We start from the raw sequence: 11,818 nt of genomic DNA, 5'->3' as shown, positions 1-11,818 counted from the left end.
TACAAATCATCCCATGTAATAGTCATGGGTCTGTGTAACATTTCCTACAATGATAAATAGTTTTTAATATGTACCACCCCCAGCTTTATCATTCAAAACACGTAAATTTAACAATTGTTGTTACTAGTGGGGTTGAACAGGCTCTTTTCCCTCCACACACATGCTGCACAGACACTGCAGATGACCAGGGGGGCTGTGGAGGCAGATAGTCCCCTGGGACGGTCAAGCAGGCCCCAGCAGGGCCTTTCTCAGAGTAGACACCCATTTGGTGCCTCCCTCCCTCCTCTCCTCGAGCCCCCCTGACCGCCAACCTGGAGGGGTCAGCTGTGCAAAAGGAGCCCTGGTCCAGAGCCGGGAGCGTAAATCAGGGGCCATCGCGGGAACCCTGCTTTGCCCAGGGTTCCAGCCCGTCCTGGCACCATCACTCCTGGCTCTGACGTAGAGCAGGCTACCACTGAGGTGGGTTCCCACTGATGGATCACCCAGACCGGGACACGTGGGCAACCCGGGACCCCCTGAATGATCCATCATCACCAGTGACCAGCCAGAGGGAAAGCAGTCTATCTACCAGGGTTGGCTTTAATTTGTTTTAGTTTTTAATATTTAATTCCCATTCAGTTCATGAATTGAAGATACCACATTATATGTCAACATTATTTATACTTAAAATGAATACATGACAACGTATTACCAATTGGAAAGCAATTGACCCTAACCCATGCTACCTATACACCGTCAAAATGTTCTGATTGAGTTGTGAACTAGCAGTTCAATAAACTCGGACAAACTCTAATCTCATAACAACTTATGATGGATATCAGCCAATCAACTTTGTCATTTTTGTTGCAACAGCACTATGCTACGCTAGCTTAAAATGGTTGACGTGTCCTCCTGGCCACTCCCTCATAACAGCACCTGGAATTGTGACAGGTAAATCTAATTTGCAGAGACAAGTCTTTTCTTCCCGAGGCAGTAGACTTTATTTCAATTGCCTTCACCCTTCGCTTTTTGCCCCTGTGTAGTAGTTTACGTCTCCCCCTGAGGCCTGACTCTTAATAGACAGGGTCATAAAATGGTTGTGTTACTGTTTTCCTTTTTCAAACCAGTGACACCAGTTGTTCACCTTCCTCACAGGGCCTTTTGTAAGGCCTGACAGCTCGTCTATTCCAGACAGGGACGTTTGTAGAAGTCAACCGTGAGTTGTCTCCACATTCAATAAGGACCATCTTTATGAGCTTTTCAGCACTTAAAAGATTCATGGGAAAAATGGCCGCTTGGATGGTTGTTTTGATTTAGTTGCATATATTAAAGTTATCCTGTTTGTTGATGTACTGAAATATTTCAATAAAACCTCCTAAAACATTCAAATGTTTACTAATTTATCGGAAAAACAACACATTGGGAAAAGATGTTCGTTCACTGTTTGTTTAGGCTATCACCAAGAATGTTTTTCGTGCCATTACTCGTACGTTTTTGTAATAACAGATATTTTGACAGGTCCTGGGGTTGAGGGTAGGACAAGAGGACCTTCACGTTGACACATACAGCCGAGACAGAAATAGAAACACACGGCCATGATGGGGTTAGGACATGTCCTTCTGAGAACCACCAACATCTTTCACCCTGTCTTCTGGCTCTAAGCCATCCACAATAATTAGAAAAGACAGGCTAATAAGTCAAATTGATAAGGAAGTAAGTGAACTGTGATACACCCTGTATGTGAGTTAAGACAATCGAGTTTGACCACCTCTATTAACCAACACTTTATATTCCACAATTTGAGTGATTATCCCGTTGCTATAACACTGACATTTTGTTATGGTGAGAAATGAAATAAAAATGATTGGATTTAATAATTACCGTATTGAAGAATTGATGAAAGGCAGTGTCATAGGGAAATAATGAAGCAGTGTGTCATCATTCTGTCAACGCTGTACTTCACATCAACAGAACATTTGCACATACTGCCCTCATGTGGTATCACTAGTACTACATTTAGTGTTCCATTTCAAAATCAAAACACAGCATTGTTTTTAAACCTATACTGCAGATGTGTATTCAAAGGTAGCATGCAAAACAAAAACATCACAAGCAATATTTCATCAAATGTGTATTTTTATTAACAGACACACAAGCCTTTTTGGGGGAAAGAATGCCAACCACAAAACTGCCCCAATGCACCTTGAGAAAACATTCTTTGTTCTGTCTTGACTTCTTGTACTTCTGACCTCACATACGATACATTTTATTTTCAGACAAAACAGACACACTCCATCACTTCATATCATATAGTTCAATGTACCACATGCTACTGAACTGCAAGATCTTGAGGCATTCTAGTGATGGCCACTAAATACAAGAGTCTAATCTAAAACCCAACTCTTCTTGAATTAAACTGCCAAGAGACCGAAGTCATGCTGCTCATTTAGAAACAACCTCTCAAGCAGTAATGAAATGATATCACACTAGTTTACAACAATGTTAATTGACACCCTCTTCAACTGGCATATGGGACGTTCAGGCTTTTGTTCCAGACCTGATCAAACTTATCAAGGTATTAAACAGACAACACATTTTAATAGATGAGTTAGTGCTGGAACCAAAGCCTGCACAGGCTGTTACTCTCTAGAACCAGGGTTGATGACTGCTGAGTTTTGCTGGTCAGTCCCGTCCAGCCTTGAGTTTCTCCTCCACCGTGTGGTCCCCCTTAGATCCTCCCATGCAGGGTGGGCTCTTGGCTATGCTGGGGTTGCTGCCCCACTGCAGGGGTGTCTTGGCCTGGATGGCCAGCGCGTGGACACAGGTCTTCAGCTCCTCGGCTAGGGTCTCGTTGACAAGGCGGTGGCGCTGTAGCAGGGAGAGGCCGTCGAAGCGTGGGCTGACCACCAGGACTCTGAAGTGGGATTCGGATCCAGGGGGCACGGCGTGCATGTGGCTCTCATTGTGGACTTCCAGGTGTTCTGGCTCTAACTGCTGGGTGAGCTTGGTCCGTATGGCCCCCTCCACGGGCCGGTTTGGATCAGGAGCCATGTGGGGTCTGAAGTGGGCTAAGGGCCTGGTGAAGGCGAGGGTGGTGGAGATTGGACAGGCACAGCGGAGAACACTGGGCAGCATTCAGAGGATTGGGGAACGCGACGTCTGTAGAAAGCCTGCAATGAAGAAGTGGTCTCTCTTCAGGTTCAGAAGTTACAATCTTAGAAAAAAAAGGTGCTATCTAGAACCTAAAAGGTTCCTTTGGCTGTCCCGTCTGTGGAAAGGGTTCTACATGGAACCTAAAAGGGTTCTACCTGGAACCAAAAAGGGCACTACCTGGAACCAAAAAGGGTTATCCTATAGGGACAGCCGAATAACCCTTTTGGAACCAATCTTTTCTAACTGTAGCTTGCATCCAGCAGCTCGCTATCTGCTGTTAAGCTAGCTATTTTACAGCAGACTCTGCTTTACATAGCTACAGTATCTGTTAGCTATAGCTACAACATCTATGTTCTTTAGATACATGAAAATGCAATGCTGCGGAATGACGTTTGCTAATTTCTTTCACAACATACTATAACTAGCTACGTTAGCTAGCTAACGTTATCTAACTGGCTAGCTAGCTTCTTGCAGTAATCACAGCCATATTGAATGCACTTCGTAGCCTCGAATAGTACCTTAGCTAGTTTGGGTTGTTATTAATAAATGATCAAAGCTGTAATAACCCAAAGTGAGTTGTAATACATGTATTAGCTACCTACCTTTTCACAGTGTCCTCAGTTTTCCAACGTACACAGGAAGTGCTGCCTGCTTTGGACTGTCTGGGACTTGTAGTCTTTGCTTGAATTGTAGTCTTTGTAGACGGCCTGGGACTCATATTTCAGCAGTAAATTGTAGTCTTTGCAGGCTAGTAAATCTAGTACTGGTGGAGGTTTGGTGCAAAGTACATTTTTTTCAAAATGAGCTATCATGCCTGTTGGTGAAATTACGTTGAACCAATGTGGAATAAGACGTTGGATTGACATCTGTGCCCAGTGGGATGCTGTTCTGACCCCTAGGCAAAGAAATCCATTATATCATTGATGATCAATTCGGGAAAATTAAATAATTACAAAGGTTTCATCATTAGGACAGTAGTTTATTTTTCTTTGCTATCCATTGCTGTTCTGAAAATGTCAATTGCACAACAGTGCAAATAAATAAACATAGACAAAAGATAAGAAAAATTCTCACACACAAACTTTATAACAGAATCATGACATTGTAACATTTAAGTATTCTTCATAACCAGTAGTATTTATTTTGATGTATTTACTTATATTCCATTCTCATTTACAAAATACACAAAATCAAAGACAACATATAATAGTATTCTGTCATTTACACTTCAGTTTTTTTTGTCCTTTGTATTTTATTTATGGTTCCACATGTATAGAGTATTGTAATTCCTAATACTATGATCTATACTTACATACAAACAACTACAGATTATACAGCACAGTACAATGACAGTGATAAATTCTCTGTTACATGAATTAATCACAATGTATTCTTATTGACAAAAGCCTCAAAGACCTAGGGGTAGTTTTAGAAGTAAATATAAGCCATTCAGTCCCATTTAGTAGAAGCCAACACACAGCATTTCAGTGGAAAAGGCCCAGCATATAATGTGCTTAATTTCCCAATAGTGTTTTGGGGAGAGATAAAATACAAATAATCAAACACTTATTGCTATAATTACGTTTTTGCACTCATGATTGACCGTTGACCGAGCAACAAGTTAAGAATACAAAAAAACCCTGTAACAGAATTGAAAATATGCAACTACAGGTACTAGAAACAATCTTGACTTAAAATATCCTGAACTGGTTCACTGAGAGAGTAAATAGATAGTTAAGCATTTCACAGCGTTCCATGTCGTACTATACAACAATAATATTGACATCCTTGTTTATCATTTCATGGGCGGTATAATTAGGACAACATACAGATAGGATATGGAAACACAGATCAGACACATGCTGCAATGCTGAGGCTGATTCTTCAATAACAAATTGAATATTTTAAGATTACTCTGCTTCTTAGAGGAATTGTTAACAAATGTATTTTCCGACAGACTGGCCATCCACGTCCCAGATCAGTTTATAAAAACTGCTCCCCCTACTACAGGAATATTTTCAAGGGGTCAAAGGTTATAAAGACCTATAATATTTATTAATGATCTATGTTATATTTCATGTATTTTAATTTACATATTTAAATCTATATTCCAGTTTTTTTTATGACATAGTATAAACTTAAGACATACAAAAATATTTGGCAATAATAAATGAGATAAGTTACTCATGGCACACTTATAGATCGGCGGTCACTAAACCATCAGTGAAAGATTTGGGTGTGTAGACTAATGCATGTCAATTGTGTGGAATATGCTAGTTCATGGTCATGTAAACATAAAGAAAAGTGAGAGGTTGCTATGTCAATAAATAGTCAACTTTGACAACTGTAAATCAATGTATACTGATTATTTAGTGTGCTGTTCACAACCGCATGCATGACTCATTTGGTACCAATTAATCATTTGGCTACTGTCTTAAAGTGGTCACTTGTAAGCAGTTGTTGTGTGTACATCAACTGCTTTACCTTCTGTTACCCTTCATGTGCTAGCTACTGATATATTTAATGTCACAAAGGCTTTGGTCTTTTGAAGAATGCAAGGCATTAACAACTGTGCATGTACAGCTAGGTACATTTAGTGCAATGGATTGGTCTCTATCTAGAATTCTGTTAAGTCTACATATGGCTGCTATCCTAAAAAATGGCAGTTTATGATCATTTCCTTTGTTGCTGAATCAGTGCTTGTTGCTTTTCTCTGTTTGTTTCTTAGTAACATGCAATTGTGAACATACCACACTTGATCAATGTGCTTGCTATAAGGGAAATGTGAAATGTTTTTTTTGGTACCAAACCAATGTACAGGAAATCTATGGATAAGATATCCCATGAGGACACTGCCCTTAGCAGTGTGTTTAGTCCTAGTCTATCATGTATGATAAAAAACCTCAGCGGAGGTGTGTAACATGTTAAATGTACCCATATATCATGATGTTCTAAGCTTCAAGGGTGGAAATCAAAGGAAAGTTATACTACTTCTATTTCAATGCTCTGTGAAATATTTCCCATAAGCATCCAATAATGTTCTCCTTCTCATTGAGTTTTAATTCTGATTTTGATCATCCGATCAATAAAGCAGCTTTTACTTAGATCGCCACATCAGTTAATCATACTCCAAGTATCGAATAAAACAACTAATAAACAAGCTATCAAGAATCCACAAAAGAAAAATCAATATTGCAGGTCAAAGTTCAATATTACACAGGCAAACAAGCACATTCTCACACCCATATCAAAATTATACTAAGAATAAGATATGGGCTATGACGTACATGTTAGTATTTAATGGCAGTGCGTATATGTGCTTACCACTATAGTCTCTTTTGAAACACATATATTGCACCCAAAAGTAAATATATCTAAATATCTTTAAAACTCAAAACAAATATCAAATGAAACCTACTGAAAATATATCACATTGTTGCAATGTTTCACTGAAGTTAAGTGTATCCTTTCCATACCTTTGTGTATTATTTTCAACTTCATTATTTTGAAGATTTTCGCTCCACTTTGAACATCTAGTTCCTGTATCAAAATATCACAAACAATGAAAGCGAATGTTTCAGTTGTGCACATTAAAATGGTTTTATGTGTTCAAGGGATGCGAGAATGTTCCAGAAATCCAAGGTCAATGTTAGAACAGCCAAATTATATCAAAGGCAGTGTGATTTCTCTCATAAAAGGACATGGATATAACATCTAACATCTGACTTATTGATGTACAGTAACATGACACACTTCAATGCTATTTTCATATTGTGTTCTATCTTTCTAGCAAACTGTGCATGAATTCACTTACATACTTAGTTACATGCATACCACTTTCCAAAAACACATTTTGTAAGAGCAAAACATAATGCCTATGACAGATGGAACAAAGAAGGCATTTGTTACTATAGGATATAGGAGGCAAGAATGACGAATGAACTGTGGGATTTTAAACGTTTGTTTAGAACATGACAGTAGTAATAACTATTGTAACAAGTTGTGACAATAGTCATATTTGCATCAGCAAACATTTGTGCTTTAAATGTGGAATGATTGAATAAAAGTGTTGTTCTAAAATGTACATGGCGAACAATATGGGCTGAACAAATTTCAACATTGTCAGAAATGGAGATTGAAGGATTGATTTGAGTGACCGTTTATGATTGATTGAGATAGAATGGCTAGAAAGAATGTTTTAAAGGGAAAAAGCTCAACAGATCACTTTTGTCAACAGTCTCATTCAAACCATAATTAAAGTAAACCTGGAATGTTCTAAAATCTATAAAATGGCAGTTATTTTGTACATAAAATAAACAAGACCTTGGAAGGTATGATAATGAGGCCTTGGTTTAACGAAATGTTTTGGTTTACCCATTAAGTCAAAAATAGTTCAAATCAAGGCATAACGCATCATTTTTGACTGGCGTTCTCCCATAACAATGTAGACACATGTAGATGGGAAGTGAGCTGAGCTTATCGGAGAAATTGGTCTGAATACAGATCGGATGGCTAGTGGTAATTTCTATTACGGGCTAATGGCATGGCTCATAAACTAGACCCCATGTCCCTACCCCATAACCCCATAAATCTGTCTCCATTATGGGGAACTGCATCTAAACTACTTCCTCAACCCTCCTAAACACATACACTTAGTGATTAAGATTGCACTGAACAAGCATTAAAGTTGGAACAGCTTCTGTTGGTCTAGGGGCAGAGTTTGGTTGCACTTCCCTTTCTCTACCAACTCACAGCATATTCACAGGGATCAATGTCAAGCAGCGGCAGCACAGTTCCACAGATCTTAGTAGTATAGAGATGTGTCTATCTAAACAGTACATCCAATATCAGGCAATCCACAATATTTACAACTTAGTAGATCTGTGCAGCATCTGCATTGAACTAATTCCTGTGAATAGGCTGTGACTTCAATTGGGCGTACAGGGCAGAGTTTAGGGGTTTCTTGGGCTGCTTGTTGTTCACAGTGTGGCTTACTCATTCTGACCCCCCACGTCGCCCCCTAGGGGTGTGGCCACACTATTGCAGCACCTGGCCCCGTGTCTCCGGCAGCTTGAACGCCAGGAAGCTGCCCGCTGCAAGCGCCCCGGACGCGAACAGGATGGGCACAGCCTTGGTAATGCCCACGAAAGAGGTGAAGATGCTGATGCCCAACACGGCTGCCAGTTTACAGAGGGCGTTTAGAAAGCCAAACGCTGTGCATCTGGGAGGAGAGAGGAAGATCAGTCAGTTCCATCATAACCTCTATTTAAACAGTCTCAGATTGAACTCATAATGTAACACCTGCAGGAGGACTGTGCAGCCAGATAGGGAGCGCTACTACTCTTTCTGAAATTGGAAAATAATATTTAATCATGGTCAGATATTATTAAGCAATGAGGTATGCAATCAACTAACTGCTTAAACAGAGTTTCAGCAAATTACCAAGTATGAGTGTCAATAGAAGCATGAGTTTGCATGGTAACGTGTTTGCTCTGCTCTGCAACATATATTGGCCATTTACCACAAACCCCCGAGGTGCCTTATTGCTATTATAAACTGGTTGCCGACATAATTAGAGCAGTAAAAATAAATATTTTGTCATACCCATGGTATACGGTCTGATATACCACGGCTGTCAGCCAATCAGCATTCAGGGCTCAAACTCCGTTGATAATAATGAACAGCCAGTCTGCTATGATGAGATCTCATGAGTTTTGAAATGGGCAGACATTTTTCAGTCAACCCAGTTTACTGGGATATACAGGATTGTTTAGTATAGGTTGGTTGAGGGAGTGCAGTGTTCACTCAGCCATGGGGTGGCAGTAAGGATTCCCACCCAGTCTCACACACCACTACCACCACTGCTCTTACACAGTACTACTTCCTCCATTTGCCTCCATCTAGTGTAGCCTATCACATCAAGGCACCACTTTTGCCAGTGGAAGCTACAACCTTCCACAGTGCCAAGGTTTTGGTGTGGCTCTCTGGTTGGGGTTTCCTACCTCTTGTCAGAGGGGTAGAGCTCCACCGTCAGCACGTCCAGGGCGTTCCAGGAGGCGATGCTGATGCCCCCGAACAGACAGAGCAGAGCGATCATGGCCGACTCGCTGTTGCCGAACGACAGGAAGAAACAGCTGACACAAGAGATCACACTGGAGCCCGCTGGAGACAGAGAGGAGAGGAGGGAAAGAGATGGGGAGGAAGGGAAAGGGAGGGAGATATGGTGTAAGGAGGGGTAGAGAGAGGGAGGGGGAAAGGGGAGAGAGAGAGAAGAAGAGAGGGAAAATGAGTGAATCTATGAATATGTCATCTAATATGTCGGCTATTCTTGCTGAATCCATTTTGGCCGTTGTGAGACAGACAATTCTGCCCAATCTACCATAGGTTAAGCAGACTACATTTAGTTTTCTTAAGGTTGCTGATCTCTATGTGTCGAAGACATGCACCAACAGTACGGTGCAAAATCAGATGACACCATTGTAGCCGTGACGACACTGTCGCCTCTCCTCGCTCTATTACCCAGCATCCTCAGCCGTCCGATCTTGTCCATGAGCAGCGCCGACACAATGTTGCCAGGCAACACGGCCAGGGTGCCCAGGAAGCTGACAAAGTAAATCATGTAGGCACTGTTCTCGTCGCTGAAGTCGCTAAGCATGCAGCCCTCCTTGTTGTGCAGGAAGGTGCTGTTGACCAGTTTGCTGTTGATCAGCCTGTACTTGAACAGATCTGCAGGGGAGAGAAGGAGGGGAGAGAGAGGAGAAGGGGGGGGGGGGGGGGGGTGTATTGACGAGAATTGTGGTTAAGTCGATTCAATGTAGGGATAGACTAATGCATTCTGTACTGCTCGGATCTTTAATGTCAGCTATCTCATATGAACACAGTACCATAAACCACAGTCATTCTAACGGATGAATGACAGAATATGAACTGGGGCGTAAGGTTCACATATCTAGGGCCTATTCAATGAGTTACAAAATAAAATACATTCATAATACTGAATTCTTTATTCTACTGTACATAATTGAACGGTTTGTCCATACTGTCCAAGCCTAACCTCTGACCTCCAATCTCTAGGTTTTGCTCTGCTGTACTTCTCAGCATGAAACCATCATGTGGTTGGTCCCATAGTGGGTTAACATTCTGTACTATGGCAACAATCTAGCAGGTTCTAGCTCTTAGTGGGAAAGCACAGAGGGATTAAGCAATAAAGCAATAGCAGTGCAATTAGTTTCTAATTCAAATTCAAATGAGTAGCTCCTGCATGGCATTGATAGCAGCAGAGTGATTGCTTGACTAGTCTAATGACGGACAAACACCTAACAGAACGAGAGGGAGGCGTTTAGATAGTCCCTATCGTACGCTCTGATAACGTCTTGAGAGAGAGAGAGAAAGAGAGAGAGAGAGAGAGAGAGAGAGAGAGAGAGAGAGAGAGAGAGAGAGAGAGAGAGAGAGAGAGAGAGAGAGGCTAAGCCATTATAGGCTTGTGTTTGGCTGATAGTAGGTTTCTATCGTTGAGCGTGTAATGTCAGAGATGAAATTGGATTCTGCCGATGGATCGAGAGGACTTCAAGCTCATCAATATTACCCATCTTTTGTCATCAGCCATACAGATGAATCATCTTCTTGTGCAGGCTGCTTTTTGTTTTTGGAAAAATCTATCATTCAGTTTGAGATGACTGACAGTTATGTCATTTGCAGGCTGAAGTAAAACAGGATTGGGGCTGTGTTGCTAGGATACCTCTCTCTGTCTGCATTGCTACATTATGTTACAGGACCAGGGAGTAGAGTGACGGTAATTGAGCCATTTTGTCTTGTATGAAGCATATAATTGGAGCTGATTCTCTGCTCTGTTTCTGGCTCTGTTCTGTAAGAGAGGTCGAACACCTTAGTAAGAAATGCATAAGATCTATATGAACAACATGAGACATTTTTAGCTCCTTAGAAAAAATATGGCATACAATTGTATTTTATCTGTCAATCAAACACAGAAGCCACTAACACGATTGAGATTACAGTACTTAGATGAGTTAATGAAGGGAAAACCCTGTATAAGCAAAACAAGACATCCACAACTTATAATTCCAACAAACACTGATACAACACTCTCATCAGCAGAGAGTTGGAAACAACCGACCTGTGTTGTAGAAGAGGGTGGCGATGAAGGTGCAGTTCTTGAAGAAGGTGTTGCTGGAGGTGATGTCTTCAAAGTAGCACTCCTCAAACAGAGAATCCTCGAACACCATGGACTTCATCTTCAGATTCATAAACCTGACAGAGAGATAGAGAAACAGAGAGAGATGGGGGGAGAGAGAGAGTGAGAGAGAGAGAAAGAGTTTGTTTTAACATCAGAATGACTGATTGACCCTTGACCTATTTACTGTATGAATGGCTTGGTACCCTGCTGCGTTCCCATGACAACGCTGGTGAGGGAAGAGGGAAGGGGGACCTACTTGTTGTTGAAGTACTCTCCGTTGCGGTGCACCTGGTTCTCCAGGGTGAAGTTGAAGGTGACGTGCTCCACCTTCTCCTTGATGAAGACCTTGGTGCGCGAGGAGTACTCCTGCTTCTGGAGATACTTGATCATGTCAGGGAACCACACCGTCAGCCCATAGTAACTGAGGGAGAGAAGGGAGATGGATGTTAAGACAGACGTAGGGATCATGATGATATACTTAGTACAATCCAC

At 41.3% G+C, this 11,818-nt stretch overlaps 2 protein-coding genes across 3 annotated transcripts in view; both read right to left on the bottom strand.

The window, feature by feature from the left end:
* Positions 1–2,097: 2,097 nt before the first annotated feature.
* On the bottom strand, positions 2,098–3,835 carry bola1 (bolA family member 1). 2 transcript variants are annotated; one of them, XM_014200679.2, is made up of 2 exons: positions 3,735–3,835; positions 2,098–3,149 (listed from the first exon to the last, which is right to left on the bottom strand). In XM_014200679.2, exon 2 carries the CDS (start codon positions 3,112–3,114, stop codon positions 2,662–2,664), a length of 453 nt encoding a protein of 150 aa, XP_014056154.1. In that variant the 5' UTR covers positions 3,115–3,149; positions 3,735–3,835; the 3' UTR covers positions 2,098–2,661. The 2 variants fall into 2 exon arrangements, with proteins under 2 accessions (XP_014056154.1, NP_001134510.1); NM_001141038.1 differs by lacking the exon at positions 3,735–3,835 and having other exon boundaries at positions 2,103–3,151.
* A 255-nt stretch (positions 3,836–4,090) lies between these two features.
* Positions 4,091–11,818, bottom strand: part of LOC106605292 (synaptic vesicle glycoprotein 2A) — a 58,297-nt gene continuing 50,569 nt past the window's right edge. The window contains exons 9-13 of the mRNA XM_014200765.3: positions 11,583–11,747; positions 11,267–11,400; positions 9,652–9,858; positions 9,135–9,294; positions 4,091–8,353 (exon numbers count right to left, since the gene is read on the bottom strand). Of these exons, the coding sequence (XP_014056240.1) occupies positions 8,170–8,353; positions 9,135–9,294; positions 9,652–9,858; positions 11,267–11,400; positions 11,583–11,747 (850 nt within the window). The 3' untranslated portion in view covers positions 4,091–8,169. The remainder of the gene's footprint in view (positions 8,354–9,134; positions 9,295–9,651; positions 9,859–11,266; positions 11,401–11,582; positions 11,748–11,818) is intronic.

The sequence above is a fragment of the Salmo salar genome, chromosome 05 (assembly GCF_965601325.2).
Source record: "Salmo salar chromosome 05, fSalSal1, whole genome shotgun sequence".
Classification (NCBI taxonomy): domain Eukaryota; kingdom Metazoa; phylum Chordata; class Actinopteri; order Salmoniformes; family Salmonidae; genus Salmo; species Salmo salar.
The sequence above is the reverse complement of the archived record's forward strand: the minus strand, read 5'-3'. Positions and strand labels throughout refer to the sequence as shown.

Coding starts and splice junctions, on each gene's coding strand:
- bola1 (XM_014200679.2), bottom strand. CDS start 3,114: ATGCTGCCCAGTGTTCTCCGCTGTGCCTGTCCAATCTCCACCACCCTC.